The 23361-nt window shown below is 37.9% G+C and overlaps 2 protein-coding genes across 2 annotated transcripts; both read right to left on the bottom strand.

Annotated features, from left to right (window-relative positions):
- Positions 1 to 207: 207 nt before the first annotated feature.
- On the bottom strand, positions 208 to 8308 carry LOC140164893 (histamine N-methyltransferase-like). The gene is made up of 3 exons (XM_072188274.1): positions 7959 to 8308; positions 4043 to 4366; positions 208 to 2088 (listed from the first exon to the last, which is right to left on the bottom strand). The coding sequence occupies exons 1-3, from the start codon at positions 8179 to 8181 to the stop codon at positions 1472 to 1474; spliced, it is 1164 nt and encodes a 387-aa protein (XP_072044375.1). The 5' UTR covers positions 8182 to 8308; the 3' UTR covers positions 208 to 1471.
- Positions 8309 to 18056: 9748 nt separating this feature from the next.
- LOC140163717 (histamine N-methyltransferase-like) lies at positions 18057 to 21704 on the bottom strand. The gene is made up of 3 exons (XM_072187033.1): positions 21485 to 21704; positions 19311 to 19634; positions 18057 to 18431 (listed from the first exon to the last, which is right to left on the bottom strand). Exons 1-3 carry the CDS (start codon positions 21702 to 21704, stop codon positions 18064 to 18066), a joined length of 912 nt encoding a protein of 303 aa, XP_072043134.1. The 3' UTR covers positions 18057 to 18063.
- Positions 21705 to 23361: the final 1657 nt, after the last annotated feature.

The raw sequence follows: 23361 nt of genomic DNA, 5'->3' as shown, positions 1-23361 counted from the left end.
AAAGGGCCAAAAACAGGTGGATCGTAATTATACAAGATGACACCATTGCAAAATATTCAGCATTTTACAAATGAAATACATGTAGGCCTATATCTAAAATAACATGGCTGCAATGTGACTCGAGTAAGATTTATTAAGACATACATTTATTATTTTGATCCGTGTAATAATTGATTTAAAATCACAATACATTTGATCAACGCATTTCTGTTTCATCTGGTTTATTTCGTGTTAGCCATTCCCTTTCCCGTTCATTATTCCACCTCCTTTGGGACTCGAAATCCAGTAACTTGCTCCGCTTTTTCCTTTGACTAATTCCCTAGTTTAGCTTCACCCTTTACCCGCTTCAAACATATTCCTACATGATCCCCTGATGCAATACTGTTGGTAATTTCCATAATGGTCTGTACATTTGGCGAGACAGATAATCGATTCTCGCAACGTTTCTCCTAAACTTTAGTTTGCGAGAATCAAAATTTTCCTAAATTTATCCTTATTCCAAAAGCAGTAAGCCAACTTGAGTTGATTCTCTCTTGATTCTTGCAAGATGAGTTTGTTAGAATCTTTTTGATTCACACAAAAGTTCGACGAAATTGCACCTTGGACAGACTTAATTTAGATCATTGACTTAAAACTGGCGTAGAATGTAAAGTTTACGTTCTTTTTTATTCATATTTTCACCAAATACTCTTACAAAAATGGTCTTTCAAAAATTAAACAGAAATAACCTTTGGGTAAAGTAGTTTTTGGACCACCCTGTATAGGAGCCATACAAAGTCCCGGCAGATTACTGTTTACTGTTGGGTGCTCGAAGCTATCATCGATCTTTCAAGATTATCAGATATCGTCCTTTATCAAACCAGATATATTATATTGCGATATATCCAATACAATATGCTAGAGACAAAAAATCTCATTCCAAAGCACGTGAAGTTCCAGCAATTAATGGGTTAGCTTCGTTTACATAATTTTTTATACAATATTGATTGAATTTTCACCTTTTTCCATGAACAATGACAATTAAAATTTCGTTTGTGGAAGATTGAAATTTCGTTTGCGGAAGATTGAAATTGAAGTTTGCGGAAGATAAGCAGGAATTATTTTTCATCCTTGAAAAAGTATCCCTATGTCTCCATATATTTTATGTAATAGCCCAGTGCAGAGGATATATCATTTTTAGGTGCTTCTATGAGGATAATCGTTTTATGTAAGTTGAAGAGTCGAGAGATCGAGGTGAATTCAAATCCTACTTCTGACGATGCGTGGCTCCATTCAGTCCGGTAAGAATGATTTTTCCACCTCATATCAAAGAGTCTAAAGCTATCAGTTTATCAAAAACAGATGTGGAAGTGACAGGGCCTGATTTACCAAAATGAGGAGGCCCCAAACTCACCGTGAGAGCATGGTGAGGAAGCTATGTGCACTCAATTGGCCAAAGTTTAAAGGTAACACAAAATGAAGGTAAATTTCGCTATTGGCAATGTGAAAAGGGACATTTTACCCTATTTTGGCCCAAAACGGAAGATACATAGGCAATTTTGGGGCGCCAAAATTTGAGGCCGGCCCTGTGCCCGGACCCATCTGGCCAAATGGTTTGGTAAATCCGGCCTACAGCGTAGAAAATCAAACGTAATTGTAAAACTATACTTCCTGTGCTCAAGGTGAAATGTACACCCACATGTACAAAGGGGACTACAATGCTTAGAAAGGGTCTTCTTACTTCTGACCTAGCTGACGTTTTACTACGATAAAATAGTATGGGTATATCACTTCTTGCGATTCTGATTTGGATGGACTTGCCACAATCTCCTGTAGAATTGAAAAAAACATTGTCCTTAATCCTGGGTGGTAAGGGCGTTTTGCAGAAATCTCTGATGTGAGTAAAGAAATCAAGAAGTAGGGAGGCTTCTTCTGAGACGTCTTGGTCAAGGCCATATCCACTCATGTCTAAGGTTAAGTCACGGATATGAAGGGTATACGGGATACATCTGGTATCGAAATAGTCAAGAACAAAGCGTGATGTTTTAATCGTGACTTTGTTGTATTGAGAAGGTATTGCAAGGGCAATGCGACTAGCGATACTCTTTTCTGAAAGAAAAATAAATTTAAAAGTTGAATTAAAAGACATTTCAATATCAAAATAATATAATAATATGTACATATCGTCGGGTGCATTACATAGTGACGGATGTTGAATTTTGTCATTTTTATGAAAATTGGCCAATGTATTTTAAATAGTGAGTAGTCTAATATTACCAAGGATCTGCCTTGTGATTGGTCGCCCATATCTCGCCCATTTCTCGCTATGGTTTAAATCTTCTGGGCCCGCGCCATTACCATTAACTACACCGTACACAACTGTCTGTGGTATTTGCGGCGCTTTTGTGTTGACGCGAAAGTTAATCTGTCATCAAACATCTAGCGCGTATTGTACTATACCATGCTTAGTACTTGTGGTTAATGAACTGATAAACAAGTATGCTTGACAGTGTGTTCTTAGAGAGCAAAGTCCAGGGGGTAAAGTTCTGCTTACAATTCAAAGTCCATAGTCGAATTTTCGGGGTTCGCTATCAATAAACTGGTAGATTCCAAAATCAGAATTGTTCAGTATTAAAGTGAGCCATTATAATTATGCAAGATAATGTTGCATTCAATGACTTTTATTGTCACTAATCATCTGATATTTTTAACTCTTTATGACCATTTTACTATTGAATACTTTAATTTTAATAAACATCAGTATAATTTTGAGTTCAACGAAATGGGTTCATCATGACTAATAATAACATATTTTTAATAAAATTCGACTATGGCATAGTATAGGGCACTCGTGGCGAGTCAGTTTTATCATGAAAAAATCGTTTTTATTGGCAAGACATATTGACGGATGTGTGACGGATCCTCAAAGATCAACACGAGAGACCAGATTTTAACGTGCACGATATCGGCGCAAGACATACGGATGTTAGGGAGCAACGTTTTTACGTTTTTATATACTCACGTATAACTTTGCAATCATTTTACTGATTCTTCATGTGATAGATGTTTTTAGATACTTTAGATACTAGTGTTTTACAATACAGCAACCTTTGGAGGCTGTTACTTGTGCAATGGTTAGTGTTCTGCTATGGTTGATCACAAATTGGCATACTCTTTGATCGCGTCTAACTCAAAAACTTTTTTTCTTGCGGAGTCAAACATCCGTCACTTTGTAATACTCGACGATATAGGAAATTAAACTCTCGATCCAATACATAATATATGTAATTGTCAGGTGCCGTAACTACATTCACCTTCAGTGCAATGTCCCAATCTGATCTTGTTAATCATGTTTGCGATAATGATCGGGTCATAACTAGATTTGTCCGTTGTCCACTACCCCATTGTGCATACTCTTGATATTATACTAAAATGTATAAAACTCTTGATTTGTATTAATTATGTACAATAGATAGATTAACGCGAGTTGTTTCAATACTGTGAAATTGTTTATAGGCAGACTAAAAGGGTTCATGAAGTCGATGGTGCGACATGTCATCAGTTAGTTGCTTGGCTACGACTCTCTCAAGAACTTTCGAAATGAAAGGGAGATTGCCTCATAAAGCCCCATGAAACCATGTTTATAGAGCATTTATGGCGTAATTAGAAAAACTTAATTTGTTCATTAATAAACATTGTAATCCATAAACTCAGAAACTCACTTATCAATAAACCTAGTTTATCCATTAACTTAGCTTCTCTATATTTTTCGCTTAACTAATTACTGATCATTCAATCAATCGTTGCAAAACTAATTGCTGCGAACGAGAAACTTAGTTTTTCGATAAATTGAGTTCATCGATTTACATGTAGTATACTACAATTTTAAAAAAAAAAACAAGAAGTTTAAGTTTGTTACAATACGGTATTCTGGTGACCAAGTGCATAAAAAGTTATGTCACTATGATAAAAAGCTAAAAGTAATTCGTTAAAATTATTTACACCTGCTTGGAAGTTAAAACATTCAATTTTGTCACAGATTATTTAGAGTAAATAGTTTTACCTGATGCCATCACAATTAAAAGGATTCCATTGTCTTCGAGTTGATCGTATAGAAATCCAAGCGTTTCCTCTGGATTAGTCATATAAAACAGGCTGTGAATAGCGCTGATAAAGTGATACTTCACAACTGTTCCTGACTCTTTCACACCCTCCATATATTCTTCTAATGTCTCCTCTCGCCAGTCGTATATTACCTCCTTCCAATTACTTTCTTGTGTATTCTTCTGATGCTGTTCTGCTAAGCGTCTGTTTGGTTCAAGCAAGCATTGGTGAATATGTGTAACATAAGCTTTGAAGTGAGAGATGAAGTAATCTTCAGTTCGCCCTGTTATGAAAGTTTCAGTTTCAGTTTATTTCACCTTTAAATAATTATTACAGAGTAAAGCAAAATCATATGGTAGGAGACCAAACAGAGCAGAGCTCGACAATTTTTGGCCACCCTTTACAATAATAAGTTAAACATTCAGGACGAAACACAATCAAAAGACGTATGAGGACATAATTATATGCAGACAAAGACCGGACAAGAAAGTTCATGTATAGGCTAGGTTATAAGTCATTATGGTAATATGGAATATTCTTGTTTTACTGAAACTAAATTATTAATAGTCATTGTCCAATTTGCAGGTATGTGGGTGATTCAATTCCCGGATTCATGTAATAAGATTCATTTTCCAAAAAAAAAAAATAGAACGATACAATATTGTACCGCATCATGTCATTATGCAATTGCCAAAATCACCAAGTGTAAGGCGGGTTGGTCGTCACACTTATCATTAGTAATTGCTTGAGATCATTAGATGGCAATGTTAACAACTATGGATATTCAGTCACCTTTCTTTGATAAATATATATAGTTAGGCGGCGAAAAAATGTCCTACGAGCGGAGGGACCTTTAATCAAGTAGGGTCGGTCGGCCGGTTGTGTTTTTTAGCAAATGACTCTAAAAATCACGCACAAAAATCGTAATTTTCCTCTCGCTTCTTTTTTTTCAGTCAAAATATATCAAAATTTGGCTGACTTTACACGCATACAGCAATTACAATAATATAAAACCGAAAACAGAAAATCTGGGTCGGACGAGCCAGTAGAAGTGGGTTTTTTGTCGCCTTAGCTTAGCTATATCCACAGTCTGTTTAATTTTCTGTAGAACATTTGTGACATTTAATTAGGGACGCACCATTAGATATTATCGGGGATAGGGAGTTAGGATCAGGCAGAATTTCTTTTTTGTCGCTGCCTTTGGGGGCATTCTTTTCGGCGGCGAAGTAGTCTTTTTTTTTCTTCAATTTTAATGTATACCATTATACTGAGTTGGGTAGGGAGATTCTCTTTTTTTACTCATCAGTGAGGCAATTTTTTCTCACAAAGTTGCCCAGCACCCCGGCCAATAATATCTAATGGTACGTCCCTTTCATCGCAATTTTGTAATTATTCAATATCAAAATGTTCTACGGAAAATTAAACGAACTATGGATATAGGGCCCATAACATTGGGTATATTTTGCCAATAATTGTTATACGAGGGTCAGTCAGTATGTATTAATACAACAATGAACAATTCCTATTTTCAGCCTCTTATTTCCGTTAACAAAAACGACTCAATTTCAACAGGTGTCCCTCAGAGGATGATTTAAGGAAGCCCCATCATGCACTGTAAAAGTGTTATCACTAAAGTTTCAACTGCCACTTTACCTTTCAAATCCCATTGAACTCTGTGCAAAAGATGTTGTTTTAGAATTGCCCGTGTGTCATTATTACTTGGTCGATTTCAGATCTAAAGTGATGTATGCATGAAGGATAATTCACACCTTCTGTAGATAACATAAAATGTGAAATCGACCAACTTTTTGAAGCTGCTTTTATTGTAAATATATCTGTCAAAATTCAAATTTAACCATGCACGTGTGTATGCAGTGGGCGGGCAGTGGTGTCATGTTCACTCACACAGCTGTGCTAACCGCAAGACTTGCTGGGAAGTGCTTAAATCATCCTCTGGGTGTCCCTAGTCTATTGATTTTATGCTAATGCTGTTAGGTAATCATGTGTGTGATATAATTTTACATGTGTTGTTTGAAAGACAAAGGTACAGTGTTTATGTAATCATTGAGAAATGCCATGAAAACAATCCACATATGACGTCACGAGTCAACTCTTAATACTGACTGACTGACCCTCGTATTAATGGATTCATGAGGAACAACACGAATAATTTCCTTTGTACTTTTTCAATGATGCAATGACCTGTGGTTGAATTCTGCAGCATAGAATTAAGTTCATTACATATGTTGATCTTGGATTATTGCTTTTTACTTACCAAATCAATGCAGACAAATCATGTTAAAAATAGCTTAGTAGGCTTCGTAAATAGAAAGTCTGCAGCCCGCGCAGTTTCCCATTGGTTATTTCTGGCCAGGCGAGTTTTTAGCTATGCATAATTGACAGGTGACAAGCTGTGGGGGTGCGTGGGCGTGCGTGTTTGTATTGCGTGTGGGTATAGAGTTTTAATAGATGAGACAAACAAGAAGATGATCATGAGTAATTGTAGATTGATATATTCATAGCTTTATTCTACACTAGGCAAAGCATCCCTGATTCCATGTTTCTGTGCTACGTGGCCAGTCTGTGGGCCAGGGTGAACTTGAACTGAACTTGTAATTTTATATGTATGTGTGCTGTGTGTGTGTGCAGTACATATATGCTATAGTATCAAAACATTACAGTGGGGTGTTTGGGTATTTGTTAGCAAGTGTTAGCAATAATGAAAACATAGCATAAAAATTTCATGGGTATTCCCAAAATTCGCTACTGGTTGCTATGCAAATCATGCCATAAACATGGCATGTTCATGCCATGAACATGGCAAGACATTCTGATTCTTTTGTTTTGTATATGGCATGAAAATCCTCTATCAAGGATTCATGGGTCGTTAATTTTAAACCCATTAAAATTGTAATTGACGCCCTTGACTAAAACATTAATGGGCATGGAAGTATATAGAGAAAATTTGACATTGACCATGATTCATGCCATGAGTTACCCATGAATAAGGAATTTATGGGCATGAAAGTAGAGAGAATTTGACATTGACCGCGATCCATGCCCATGAGTTACCCATGAACATGCCCTGAACATGTCAAGGCTCTGACTACATGCATGACAAAAAAATGCATACAAGGGCATGAATATTCATGGGTGAGCATGAACAATCCATCAAAATTTCCCAAATTCATGAAAATTCATACCCGTTGCTAACGAAAATAGGGCATGTTCTTGGCATGTTCATGGCAAGATCTTGGCATGTTCATGGGCATGACTCATGCCTAAATTTTTGCCTGAGTATACAGTGTTGTCTTTGCGGGAGGGGGGGGGGGATTAGTAGAGGTTGAACTCCCCCAAATGAGTTGGTTTGCTAATTCAACCCCCCCCAAAAAAAAAATTCAACCGCCTAAAACTACCCCAGAAAAATTTATCGATATTTCACACGCCCGGACGAGCTTCTGGGAATGGTGGACATTGGTGGAAAATCAGGACATTGCACCAGAAGGTTCTGTAGCTCAGATAGCTACAGTGTTGCCAAAATTAATACTCATTTATAATTAAATGTGGACATTATAATATGTAAGTAAGTGAGTTATATTGACAGAAAATCGCGGTTTCTTCTCAAATGAAGTTTATACGGTTCGGGAATACGGCATACAATCGCATGTTTCGCCGTGTACATGATGCGGACCACAATGTAATTTACATGTACCAAGGTATTGGTTTCCAAATTGTACTAATTATTCACATTTACACTGAAAATGTTCTCGTTTTTACATGGATGCATTAAAAGGGGCGATGTTTGACATAAGTTTAAAGACACTCCATATCCTCAACAGGGTTACCCCCTTTAAAATATTATAGGCTATACATACCATCACCACTTCCTACACCCAAAGCTTTTAGTGTTCCTTTTGTAGATTGATCAACGCTCTGAACAACTTTGGGTCGTATATCAGCAACAATATCAGCCAGCCAATCTTCACTCGTCGTGTCTTTCTCTTGAAGTCTCTTCATGAATACATCAAAACATTTTAAAAAGTGATCTTCATCGTCCAAAACGCTAAGTATTGGTATAAAAGAATCCACAGTAGCCATTGTTTCTGATTACACGGAATGTTGTACTATATTTGCCAAGTGTATTTACTTTAATAGTATAGGCATGCATAAAAGGTGAAGTTCAGAGTCCGGACGATGTACATTGTACACATACATCGTACATTTGATGTGATGCTTCTGTCACACTACACCGAATAGGTCTTCCGTACAAGAAACGGATGGTATTTTAGTAAATCCGTTGTTGTTCGTCAATGATCGTTTTATGTTCTTTTTATGTCCTGCTATCATCCGCCAAATGCGTTTCGTGTTAGGTGATGTTCGTTAAGTCCGTCGGCATGCACAAAACTTGAAACGGAGTGTACCGAATACACATGTTCGGTATTTATCCGATGTGTGTTCGTATGGTGCTGCATATTGCCGGAGTTTGTTCGCTCTCCTTTCGTTCATGTTCGTTCTTTATTCGTTGCACTCGGCCCGTGTTCGTTGAAAATACGTTCCTGTGAGGCCTTCACCACCGGATAGCATATTTTTGCATTCGGTGATGTACGTTGACCCAGACCGTGTTAGTGTCACACTACACCGGATCGGTCTTCCGTATAAGAAACGGATGGCATTTTAGCAAATCCATTAGCGTTCGTCAATGTTCGTTTTATGTTATCTTCATATGTCCTGCTATTATCCGCCAAATGCGTTTTGTGTTAGGTGATGTTTGTTTAGTCCGTCGACAATACGTTTCAAGTTTTGTGCATGCACAAAACTTGAAACGGAGTGTGCCGAATACACATGTTCGGAAGTTGTCCGATGTGTGTTCGTACAGTTCTGTATATATACCCTGGGCGTGTTCGTTATTCTTTCGTTTATATACCGCAGGTGTTTGCAAGGTTTCGCAGGCGCTTGTGCCGGATGTAGGCCTATCAGTGGCGAACATGTGGATCAATCAGGGGGGTTCTGAAGGGTGTGTGACGCAATATCATATTACCCCCAGTACTTTAGTGACTGACAAGTAGAAAAAAGGGGAAAGGAGAGAAAAAGAAAAGAAAGTGAGAAAAATTGAAGAGAGAAGAGAAGAGAAAAGTTAAATTGCACGTAATTTAGTAGGCCTATGCATGTAAGTAGTATTGAGGAGGGGCACTTTCTGAAGGGTAGAGGACGCAATATCAAATTCCTGCCAGTTTTATAGTGATTGACAAGAAAGAAAAAGAAGAGAAAACATGGAAAAGGTTAAATTGTATGTTATTGAGTAGGCCCAGGATAATATATGTGTACATCCATATCAAAACGATGCACTTGTCGACTGCTACATGTGTCTCATTTCACATAATAGCAAAGAATAAATACCAGACTCATCTCTGAAGCGGAGGACACTTCCAACCATCCCAAGTCACATGGTTTAGGAATACAAAGAACATTCCCTATCCATGTGACTTGGGGATAAATTGAAGTGACCTCCACTTCTGAGATGAGTCTGGTTTATTCTAACTATTATGTGAAATGAGACACATGTAGCAGCCGACAAGTGCATCATTTTGATATGGATGTACACATATAGTAAGTCTAAGTATAGGCATGTGATTATTATAGGCAGTGCTTAAATGTCGTTCCTTGGCCCAAAAGCCTGTGAAAATTACTGCCGGCCCGTCGATATGTAGGGCCCGTGACATTTTGTCACCAAAATCAGTATTTAAGACGGACTTAGATCTATTACTGATAATAGTGTAACAATGATGCACCAAAAACAATTTTCCAAATTTTCCATTTTAAAAACTAAATTTTTACACAATAGGCCCAGGCCTAATAATGTAAATAGGCCCTACAGTCCCCATGCAAATGTCTTCAATTGGACCTTCATTTTGAAAAATGGATAAGTCTTCCTTTTTACTTCTGCTATGGACATCCACGTGTTATTTTTAAAACAATTGTTTATATTATACAATAATGGTGACAACTTTTCAATGACTTCAATTAGGCTTTCGTTTCATGAATTCAAACTAAAATAGTACCCAATAATAGTGCTGAAATTGATCCAAAAAATGACAAATGACTTCAATTGGGCCTTCATTGTCTAAAGGTTTCTCACCTCTATTGCCCCGGACGCTGTTTGCCCTGATATATCAGATTTGTAGCCCTTTTGTACTTATTAGCCAATATTTGACCATTTTCATCAAAGTTTTCCCCCTTAAAAGTTGTCTTTCCCCACTTTGTTCACCCTCTGAAAAAGTGCTTGCTACGTCACTGCCTCTAAGGGGTCAAAAACCCTCTCAAACACCCTCTCCTCCGCCACTTTTCTGATAGGGTGGACGTCCCTGTTGGTGCCACATGCCACGGATTCGCCGGTCATTTGTCGGACGTTGAACGATTGAATATAAAACGCCTGCAGGATTATTAGCGGCCACAACGCATAGAGAGACGAACGGGAATCGGACCCCCGAATCCGGACGTTTGTCGGACGTTGACCCCCAAATCCGGTCATTTGTCGGACGTTGAACGATCGAATATAAGACGCCTACAGGATTATTAGCGGCCACAACGCATAGAGAAACGAACGGGAATCGGACCCCCAAATCCGGTCATTTGTCGGACGTTGAACGATCGGATATAAGACGCCTGCAGGATTATTAGCGGCCACAACGCATAGAGAGACGAACGGGAATCGGACCCAAAATCGCACCGAATCTTCTGCCGGACTGGTGCTTTTGCCACCGAATAAAATATTTTTGTATTCGGTGATGTACGTTGATCCAGTCCGTCGTAGTGTGACAGACCTATGACATGTAGTATGTGCATTAGCTTGCATTTATGTAACATACAATACATGTATGTAATATGTGGGACTTGTTAAATTAAACAAGAACTGTTTATAAAAAAAAGACAACGCCCAGAGACAACGCCACGGATAAAAATCATGTGTCATCATTGTGCAATTGATTTTAAGTGCCTGGAATGTTGGTAATTTGTTTTGTGCATTGAACAATTAACCGGTGGGAATTAGTGTATGGTGTGGCTGTTGATCAGAATTGGATAAATCCTGCCTATGTCCTTGCTATTCTATTATGTTTTATGCCTTCAAATTCAGATTCTACTGATTAAGGATTTTGTGTCCAGAATATCTACTTGTTATTCTATTTAAACAAACTGATCAAATCAGTTGTCATAAATCATAGTATAGGAGTGCTTGGAATTTTGGAATTAATCAGCTTTTAATTGTCAACGGCACAGTACACATGGTACAGTAGTTTATCCCTTGGTCATGTTGGTTCATATGTCATTGTGTTTGAGTTTCAGAAACAGCTAGAAACAATACCATTGACATTTGAAATTAGGTGAAAAAAGTCTGACTATAGAGATTATAAAAAATAAACGTGGTTATAATAATATTAAAGACCTTTATTTAAAAATGATTAAAGTGAATTCCTGTTTATTTTGAACATATCTCATATGGTACACAAACGTTACATTGTAATGTATAATTTTCATGGTGATTTGCCATACTTTGGATTTCATATCTTAAGAAAGTTTATATTCTTTCATTAAGATACAATTCTTGTCAGTATACATGTACTTACATAATTTATATTGTTCGAATTTTCAAATAAACTTGTTACATTGTATATTATAGTGTTCAAAATCGTTAAACCTTATTTAGTTTGGTTTTGTGATAATGAAGGCTTAATTGCCAGTAGCGGATCCAGAGCCACTGTTGGCCGGGGAAGTGGCCCGGGGAAGTGGGTGAATTCTTGATAAATATTGACTCGTCATGCCAATATTCATACCCAAATTGAAATAATATATTTTAACAGTATCTGCCAAATTATTCCTGTACTGATGCACGACCCGTCTTGGAGTACCCAGGTTGGGGGGGGTGGTGGTGTTTGTGTCCACCTGGATTCGAGAACATTTATTTGCCAAAATATTGATCAACATAGCGCATATTGTGTGATAGGTTTTTACGACGGGAATTCATAACAATTAGTGGGTTTTTAGCGGGTTCGCCGTCTAAACTTGTCCGACGGCGAACCCGCTAAAAACCCACTAATTGTAACATAGCGCATTTCAACAGGGGAAACCGCAAGGAAAGTCCCAAGACGGGAGCGGGAGATTCCCCATGTCCCTGCGTGCAAGCCGCATTTGGCATTAGGAGGAAAGTGAATATCCGAGGAACAAACATTTCGAATATTGTTCCTATTTTTGCGTCAAGTATGGAAACCTTTCTTTTTCGGCATGGAGCAACTAGGTGTAAGCTCCAAACTGAGGGGGCAACTTTGTGCCGCCCACATTTAACAGGTGGTATAAAGTTGCCGGGCGGAAATAAAATGTATTGTCCTTGTTCAGGTTAACTACAATATAGTGCTCCCAGCAAACACAAGAATGTTTTTAAAACGTTTCATTAATGCGATTCTGTTGTTGTGAAAACATTTTAATAACCATTTTAAAACCGCTTGAAAAAGCACCACAACAACATTTTCAAAAGGTTGTCATAATGTTATTGCAAAATATTTGCTGGTAAACAGTTTTGCAAAATATTTTGTCGTCACTTAATAACATTATGTTTACTTAGAATATTGTGCATAAAAAAGGTTTTATGAATGGTATTAAAACGTTTCATACCCTTTATACCCTTTAACCGCCATTTAAATTAGGCATTTTTGTAAAACGTTTTGTGTTAACGTTTACCTGCTTGGATATTGCATCCCCATCAGGGTTATTTATGGTCTTTAATAGCGATCAATGCCTCATTTCAAATGTTTAGTTTTTGGTTTTTGGTCACGTGGTTTCCTATTGTCCTGCCTAAACACTTGAATCATAAGATATCGAACTCTTTTGTTAAAAACTGAACATTTGTGTCAGTCAGTTTCGGTTTTGGTTTCAGTTTCTTATAAGTGGTGTGAATCGTAAAATTATTTGATTTGAAGTTACCTACTCTAAGTATACAAAAGAAATGTTTAAATTTCGCAGTGCAATATTCACGAGGAGAGAAATCGAGCATGGTAATCTACATTGAAAGACGTGGTTTACAAAATCGAATAAGCCTAGGCTATTTCACCTGTGAAAAAATATAGACCATCGAAATATTTGCATTCGACATTTCAAAAGGGGCCACTATTGTAATTGTATAGGTGCTATAAACAAAATCGATTCATGTCCTTAAACCATACCAGAATCGATGGAAGGCCATTAAATGACCTCTAATACCCTAATGACTTTTACTGAAGCAATTTTTACTGCAAAAGTCAGATGGGAGAGAGCATTAGAAGTGAAAGAGAATGGGAGGAGAGCTCGAGATGAAGATATCGAATGTAGGGGAGGAGGAGGGGGAGAAGGGGTCACTTAGGGAAGAGGTGGTTATATAGGGAGGGGAGCCCCTCTTAAAGAGGTACGGGTTGTGCTTCCTGGGGATAATAAACTAATTCATAATCAAATCATCTCCATGCATCGTTTATGTTTCATACAAACAAACAAAGCCCCCACCCCACCCCATCCTTCAATATACGCGCATGTATATGATTTCTAGGCCTAGAACTCGTGAGTATAATATGCCACCTTCGACAGAGAGCATCACCTGTCGTCCGCGGGATAGATTTCCGATATCAATCATGATAATAATCATGTTAGCACAATAGGCTATTGTATACTTCTGGTTATATACCCTATACTGTGACCAGATCTGCTCTACTTTTTAATCCCTTGATTTTTGGTTTCTGAACAAAAGAGAAACCAAAACTAAAGATTTCAAATATTTAGTTTTAGTTTTGGTTTTGGTTTTGGTCACGTGGTTTCCTATTGTCCTGCCTAACCACTTGAATCACAAGATATCGAACTCTTTGTTTCTACCTTTTGTTTAAAACTAAACATTTGTGACAGGTAGTTTCGGTTTTGGTTTCAGTTTCTTATAAGTGGTGTGACGAATAAAATTACAGGATTATAGTATACAAAAGAAATGTTTAAATTTCGCAGTGCAATATTCACGAGCAGAGAAGTCGAACAAAGCAGTCTACATTTGAAAGCATTGATTTAGTTTGAAAGCATTGACTTGAGACTACGAAATAGCCTAAGTTGATTTCACTGTGAAAATATATAGACCATCGAAATATTTCCACAGACATTACAATAGACACTTGACAGATTATGACTTCAGTGATATAAACACTATTATACACAAATTTATGTGCATGTCGCATGACGGAAGATCAATATCATAGAAAGCTGGTTTAAACTGACTTTTATTCAATTTATTTATTGGAGAAGAGAGAGAGAGAGAGAGAGAGAGAGAGAGAGAGAGAGAGAGAGAGAGAGGGAGAGAGAGAGAGAGAGAGAAGAGATCGCCAGGGAAAGAGGGTAGGTGTGTGTGGGCGCGTGTGTGAGGGGGGAGGGGGTAGGGGTAAGGGAGAAAGAGAAACAGAGGGGAGAGAGCATTGGAAGTGGGAAGGGAAGGAGGGGGAGAGGGGAGCTCAAGAGTGGAGTGGAATAATAGGGAAGAGTCGATATCGAGTGTGGGGAGGGAGGAGGGGGAGGTTATATAGGTGGCGGAGGGAACATAGGTAAGAGGTATGGGTTGTGCTTTCCGGGGAATAATCTAATTCATAATCAAATCATCTACATCATCATGCATCGTTTATATTTCAGACAAATAAACAAAACACCCCCCACCCTCTCAATATATGCACATGATTTCTACATGTAGGCATCGTATATAGAACTCGGGTGTAATTATAAGGTGTCATGGAAGTGTGCCACCTACGGCAGAGAGCATCAACTGTCGCCCGCGTTGATAGATATCGATAAGGCTGCGATCACATAGAGGTATTCGGGTATACGGTGCACGTTTTGCAGGTGCACGCGTATAGCTTAAATCGAGCAAGGCAATTCCATAGTACCGGGTCACATAAGGCTACGATCACATAGAAGTATACTATTCGGGTATACGGTGCACGTTTTGCAGGTGCACGCGTATAGCTTAAATCGGGCAAGGTAATTTCATAGTACCGGGTCACATAAGGCACTATTCGAAAAGCCGTATACCTGCGTATAGTATAGTATAGTGGGAATCGTGCGTGCTCGATTTTAGTGCAGCGTATACCGTCCTAATTTTAAAACTAAACCATATGTGGGTAAATTCATTTTTTTTGTAATAGATGACACCTCATTCAATGCAATGTGACCTCAAGAAGTAAAGTTACAAGCATTTGATTAGACGAAGAAAATTGGTAAACTGACCTACAAATGTATACTCGCTATTAGCTATTAGCTATACGAAATACGCTCATTTCACCAGGCTGAGTTCACATAGTATACTCCTAAATGAACTCAGCCTGATCGAATGAGCGTATTTCGTATAGCGAATACCGTATACTTCTATGTGAACTCAGCCTAATGAAAATGTTAGCACAATAGGCTATACGTATGGTTATAGGCCATTATACTTTTGATTATATATACCCTCTTGTGTCCTCCCAGCACAATAGTGTTGTGATTGCAGACCAGTTCATCTCCACTTTTTAATCCCTTGATTTTTGGTTTCTTAACAAAAGAGAAACCAAAACTAATGATTTGAAATGAGGGAATGTTAAACTAGGGGGGTATAGGGCTATAAAATAGTAGGTGGTCGCAGTTTTTTCACCACAAAACAAGGGGGTTATAATTGTCATAATTTGCTGTGGTCTGTGTGTGCGGACGGGGTGGGGGTGAGTCATATTAAATAAAAATATTCAGGATCCCCTTCAGAACAAAGTTATGGCTCTATGGTTCTATCCCCGTAAAGAGGGCGGGGCTTGAATAACGAAGGAAATTACGGGGTAAATATTAAACAGAATAAAATACATATTCAAATTTGATGAGTAAATGACAGCAAACAGCTGCAAACCAGTGAAAAATACCCCAAAACTTGGTCAGTGGAGCTCCGCTCGTACATGTCAATAGCGTCATTATCATGATTATCGATTGGATTAGTCGTCCGTAGCGGACAATTCGGTCGCTCATTGGATCAATATTATCAGGTGGTAATAGATTTGCATTGGAAAATAGATTACTATATAATGGTTCAGTACTGCATATATCGATTTAATCTTCAATAAGCGGGTTTATGGCTGGAAAGGTCACGGTGAATTTGCCGTGGACGACACTGCACTATGCACGAAATATTTAATTGCCACGCAGGGTAATTACGTAGTCTTACGTTAGCAATATGTAGCCTTAAGTTATGGACAACCCGTCACCATTAAAAAAATATTTGTAACCCATAATTTCCTTCATTCTTCAGGCCCTGCCCAATATTGAAGTCTAATTTATAGTTGGTAACTACTACCTAGCACTACAGAGTGGTCTAAAAACAACTTTACCCAACTTCAAAGGTAAATATCTCAAAGTTGAAAGAGTCTGTTTCAAATTGTTGTTGCATATTCTAGAAGATCAACTTTCTAAATGCATTTTGTGCAATTATAAATGAAAACGAATGAAACGAAATTAAAACTGTGGCGCCAGTTTTTAGTTTTTTGACTTAATTAGTCAAAAGTTTGTCCACACGCATCAGAGGTTTTTTGTCTCACGTGATGGTACGTTAGAATTTTCACCGTCATGAAATTCAGCTAACGGGACGTAAATTTAAGAAGTGCTGCAAATGAATTTACAAAAACATCAGAAACGAAAGCAGCTAATATAATGCAAAATTTAAGATTGCGGAAGAGAATGAAATTGTTCCGTTATTCTGGGGAAAAGCAAGACCTGCACGTTAGCATGAACTCTCTATTGCATGTTAGCTCACACTTCATTCCCTATGAACTAACTTGTCGCATAACGGCAAGTTGTCAAAATTCACAATACCTTCTGTTTTGGGGCATAATTTACGTTATAAAGCTATTTTGTTTGTTTATTGCATTAAATAATGGAATTAAATAAGCTATTGGTATCGCATATCGCCTAACACTAGTGACAAAGTCTTCGGAGACGAGCTTTGCATTTTGACCGACGAGTGAAACACATTTTGACAAATTTGAGCTCTTATTGTACTCATTTTGAGATGTTCGAGAAATATTTTGATTCATTCCTACCCATTTTATCCTTTTCTATCCGTTCCTATCCTATTTCCATCCATTTCTATCATTTTCCATCCATTTACATCCATTTCCATACGTTTCGATACGTTAGAAAATTTAAAAATAGCCAATATTATCATCAAAGAAGAGTCTAAAGCTACCACTTCAAAAACAGATGTGGAAGTGAGGTCTGAACTGTTCAGTTGTAGTCCTAATAGGGTGTGAGAGGTTGCCTCACGGAATTAGAGAAGGAGAACCTGGACTCCCTATACCGCCACGTACAATCGCGCCGTCAGCTATGGGGAGAAAATTGGGGGTATTCGGGTCCTTGCCGACGGTGTGCGGAGACGAACGAAAACAATTCTGCGTCTCATCTGAAGCGTCTTGGTACTCGCGTGCATGTCGCACCAAATGCGTCTCTCAAATGCGCCCTTCATCTATGTCGCGATTGAATGACAACGAATGCCTCGAGTGCATTTCGAGGGAAACCGAATACCCCAATTTTGCTCCATGCCTGTATCAATATGGCGGTCGAGCCCCGATTCTCTTACTCTAATTCTGTGGGTTGCCTATAGGGAAGTCAAACCCTACAATTTGCTTGATATCAAGTTCGGTAATGACGTACGAACGTATTTCGCTCGTCGCAGTATCGAATCGCGCGGAAATTTAAACGCCCCGCGAAAACGCGAAAAAGGATTGACGTCACTACAGAACTTAAGGTGAACCAAATTATATTTGTTAGACTATTCCTGTGCTCAAGGTGAAATTTACACCTTCTCATATTATTCTCTAACCATTTTTCTGGGAAACAAGCAATGTGTGGCTGATTAAAACAGAGTCGGAAACAAAGCTTTAAAATGGGAGTATACGAGAATAATACTTAGAAAGAGACGTCTTATTTCTGACCATGCTGACGTTGTACTATGATAAAATCGTGTGGGTATATCACTTCTTGCAATTCTGATTTGGATGGGTTTGCAGCAATCTCCCGTAAAGCTGAAAACACGTTGTCCTTAATCCCTGATGGCAAGGGTGCTTTACAGAAATCTTTGACGTGTGTAATGAAATCAAGAAGTAGAGATGCTTCCTCTGAGATGCCCTTGTTAAGATCATATCCACTCATGTCTAAGGTGAAGTCACGGATATGAAGGTCATACGGGATGCATCTGGTATCGAAGTAGTCAAGAACAAAGCGAGAACAAATCGTGACTTTGCTGTATTGAGAAGGTATCGCAAGGGCAATGCGACTAACGATACTCTTTTCTGAAAGAAAAATTAATTCAAAGTTTGAAATCAAAATTATAATAAAATGTTATGTAAAACTCTTGACCTCAATGGAAACATATATACTTGCCAGGCGTTTAAAATTTCATTGGTTAAAAAATTAAATACGCTTAAGATGATTGACTGTTTGGGATTTCTGGCCCTGTGATTCGTTGATGAAAGTCTATCGCCAAATTCTTAGACATCCAAGATTACATGGTTAGGCGTATTATCTTAGGCGTCTTTAGAAGGTATAAGCCATCCATAATGATCCGATCATTACGTCACGTATCAGCAGGGTCAGATCGGGTCATTCCACTGAAGACTGATGCAATTCGAAAAACTGATTATTTATCGAATACTTAAATACAGTTTAATCTATAATTAGTTTTTTGATATTTTTTCGATCGAAAAACTAAGTTTAACCTAGTTATTGATCATTCAATCAACCGTTGCAAAACTAATCACTCCAAATAAATAGAAAAACCTAGATTTTTGAACGAGAAATTTATTTGTTTGATAAATTGAGTTTTCAATATTTGATATGTCGATGTTTTTGATGAGTTTTCGCTTGCGGGGCGAGCGCTCAGTGGCATATCGCTCGCTCCGCAAGCGAGAGGTCTGGGTTTCAAGTGCCCGCACAGGCAGGCATATGCGGAGATTGTACTCTGGTATATCTGCCTATGCATGTCACGTTTCCACTTGTAATTTCATGTTGAATTGTGCTAGTGTGTGGTGCGTATTTCTTCTTTCCCCTGTATTTTCGATATACTTAGGTTGACCCGTTATGTTATTTTGTAAAAAGGTCAAAGTTTTCGTTAAATTATTTACACCGTTTTACCTGCAATTCTATCTTTATTTAAAAATAAATAGCTTTACCTGATGCCAGCTCAATTATAAGGATCCCGTCGTCTTCGAGTCGATCGTACAGAAATCCAAGCGTTTCCTCTGGATTAGTCATAAAATACAGGCTGTGAATAGCGCTAATAAGGTGATACTTCACATCTGTTCCAGACTCTTTCACACCCTCCATATAATTTTCTAATGTCTCCTCTCGCCAGTCGTATATTACCTCCTTCCAATTACTTTCTTGTGTATTCTTCTGATGCTGTTCTGCTAAGCTTCTGCATGGTTCAAGTAAGCATTGGCGAATTTGGGCAAAATGAGTTTGCAACTGAGAAAGGAAGTAATCTTCTGTTCGCCCTGTTAAAAAAAGTTCATATAAAGGTCAAGTTAAAGCCATGATGGTAAATATACACCGCTGTAAGTCATGCTTATAAAGGGGTCATATCCGATTTGAGACGGAATACCAAAAACAGTACGATGATGCTACTTGGACACACCACTAACTAGCGTATCAGGGGTGTGCACATATGGGACAAGATTCATTAAGGGGTCATTTTTGGTTTGAGACCAAATACCTTCAAAATACCACTTCTCTTACAAATAACATAGCAAGAATGGCACTTGCACACATGCATTGACATTAACCCGACGTTCATTTAATGTTCATAATGGTTCAATATCGAATAACCGGCTTTGTTCGTGAACAGTGATCAGTAATCACAGCATATACAGTAAGCCAAAAAATTAAGGTACCAGTTGTGTTCACCCCTGTATATCCTAAATAAAGACAAATATGTCAAAATTAAAACAAGCAGCCAATACATGTACTCTTTAACTCTGATTTAAGACCTTATTTGTGCAGGTTGAGAATTAACGAAATGGTGATAAAAAACGCAATGAGAAAACGAAATCAAAAGTTACATTCGTGTTCTAATCAATGAAAACACGGCGCTACTTTAAATGTGCTAATCAATGGAAGCACGGCGCTAGTTCTCTTGTTTGCGAACGTTTTGTGTACAAATCAATAGGGCATATAATGGAGCAAACTGCAACTTTAAAATTGGCATCTTCTTTGGCTTTTTGGATCGTCGTGTCTTAATTTCTTGAACAACTTCAACGAATGAGGTCTTAAATTCGAGCAAAAAGATGCAGCTATTGGATGCTGGTTCCAATTATGGTATACCGTAAAACCTCGTCTACAAGCATATAGAGTGCTTCTGATGAACGTTACATTAATTCAGGCACCATTATGGAGTTTGAGAAAATAAATTACGGATCCAAGGATATACAAACAAGTATTATTTTACGACCAATCTATTGTATTGGCATATTTACGCTTATTTCGACCAAATTTAGCTTTCATAAAAAACACTATAATATGCTTGTAGACGAGGTTTTACGGTATCTGTATTTTTGTTTAGGATATACAGGGGATGAGCATAACTGGTACCTTAATTCTTTGGCTTATTGTATGCCTTGTTGTTCTTCAAAATTAGTGAAGTAACAAATAGCTGAAGTGTTAGTTCAATATGTTGGGAAAATATTTGTGACACAATCTGGTCAATGGGGGCCAAAGGCGGCAAATATGAAATTGAGATTTGCTAATGATCCCATGTTGCCGTTGGCTAAATAAGTTGTATTTTTACAAATAATACAAATTAGGGGGTAAACCTGCTAGTTATAAGGCCCGCTAGTCATAAGGTTCATGAGACATAAGGGTCGCTATTCATAAGGCTCATAAGTCATATGGTTCGCTAGTCATAATATAAAACGGGTTAGGGATCGTTCACAAACACTTGTTAGGGGGCTGATCCCAAAAAAGAGGGGGGGCTGAAAATTTTTGACCATCCTAAGGAGGGCCCTGAAAAAAATGACCACAAATTTTCCTGGGAAAATTGAGTTTATATGCTTTTCTATGGGGTTGACCCGTAATTTTCATGTCAAAAAAAAGGGGGGTCTGCAAAGGGGAGGGCCCCGAAAATTTTTCGAGATGACATTTTTTTGCATCAGGCACCCCGCTAACAAGTGTTTGTGAACGGTCCCTTAATCAGTCACAAGGGTCGCTAGTCAAAATAGAAATTCGAAAAAAAATCGCTAGTCATAATAGAAAATAAGAAGTTTTCTTGTCAAAGTAGCAATAATGAAAACACGTCGCGGCTAACAAGACATAATAAAAATATAAAATAAATAAAAATAAATGTACATACCATTACCACTTCCTATACCCAAAGCTTTAAGTGTTCCTTCGGTAGCTTGATCAACGCTCTGAACAACCTTGGGTCGGATATCTGTAACAATATGGGCTAGCCAATCTTCATTCGGCACGTGTTTTTCATGAAGTCTCTTCTCGAATACACCAGTACATTTTAAGTAGTGATCTTCATCGTCCAGAAGACCAACTATTGGTAAGGAATCAGCATTAGCCATTCCCCCTGATTACACAGAATATTTTACCAGTGTCCGGAATATTCGAGAGCGTAACGGGCAACTATACATGTAAGTTGCAGTTCCTTAATAAGGTTTTACACGTAGCAACTTTCTAATCTGTATGGCAAACTGACCCCTTCATTGTGTTTGATCATTTGTGTGTGGCGACAGATTGTAGGGGTAGACTAGAGAGAGTACAAGGAATAATAATAATAATAATAATAATAATAATAATTGGTCACAGGTCACAGCATATGCTAAGGCACGTATGTAGCCCTAGAACTCTGACCATAGTAACCGTTTTTACTTTGACTAGGGCCAGAGGCACTTACATTGTGAAAAAATTGTTGAGCATGTCTGAACGCAACAGAACAAATAAATGATCAAAATTTACATTTTCATTGTGTTCCGCATTTTTCACATTTATGCACACTTTCCCTACCTATTTTAATGATCCTCCTTAGTTACCATGGTACTGTACCTCTTTTTGTTACCTTCAATTAAAACCTGTTGATTATATTTTGTAGCCCTGCGGGGCAACCTTAAACAATATTGTCTTTGAGCGCTATTTTATTACGGAACGGCGGCGGGCTCTTTTAAATTAGATCTAGAGCTTAGTTCGATTAACATATTTCTAGTGGCGTTGTGATTCTTTTTGTTGTGAAAAGGTTAATTAATAATGTTTACTATCACTACCTACGCTCTAAATAATATTTAGAAGAGTCAGCTTAGTTGGTAACTGCTACTTAGCACTACAAGGTGGTCCAAAAACAACTTTATTCAATTTCAAAGGTACATTTGTCAAAGTTGAAAAGTCTTTTTCAAATTGTTGTTGCATATTCTAAACGACCAACTTTCTAAGAGTACTAATGCATCTGTAGTCCGTGAGAGCCCGGTCGCTGTGAGAGAACCGGTTGAATGATAGCGATACTGTGTGACCCCTGATGACCTTTTTTACTTTTGCTGGACATGTTGCGTTATTTTTCTAAAAAATTCAACAGACTGTGAAATTAACCTTTGAAATTGGGTAAAGTTGTTTTTGGACCACCCTGTATAGGAGCCATACAAAGTCAGTTCTTGCTGGCTACTGACTACGACAGATTACTGCTTATTCGAAGCTATTATCGAATTTCAAGATTATCATCAGATATCGTTCTGGGGATTGTATTATGATTATTATCGTTAGCATGATTTTTTATACAATATTGATTGAATGTACACGTTTTTCCCTATAAACAATGGCAATTGGTAATTCCAGATGCTTGCGGTAGATAAACTGGAAGAGTAACTTATCATCCTTGAAAACATTAACCATAATTATGTGTCCATCTATTTTATGTAATAGACCAGTGCAGAATATATATCCTTTTAAGCGTTTCTAATGAGAACAATTTTTTTTATGTAAGTTCAAAAAATAACAGAAAAAGAGCCAAGAGTTAAAGGAGAATCCAACGCTTACTTCTGACGATGCGTGACTCTATTCAACCGGGCGAGGTTGATTTTCCCATCCCATATAAAAGAGTGTGAACTGACCAGTTGTAGTCCTTGTAGGGTGTATAAGGTTGCCTTATGGGAAATCAGACCCTAATTATTGTAAGACTATTCCTGTGCTCAAGGAGAAATTTACACCTTCTTATGTTACTCTGTGACCATTTTC

This window comes from Amphiura filiformis, chromosome 11, assembly GCF_039555335.1.
Source record: "Amphiura filiformis chromosome 11, Afil_fr2py, whole genome shotgun sequence".
In the NCBI taxonomy this organism is placed as follows: domain Eukaryota; kingdom Metazoa; phylum Echinodermata; class Ophiuroidea; order Amphilepidida; family Amphiuridae; genus Amphiura; species Amphiura filiformis.
Note: the sequence above shows the minus strand (reverse complement) of the source record. Positions and strands in the feature narration are given on the sequence as shown.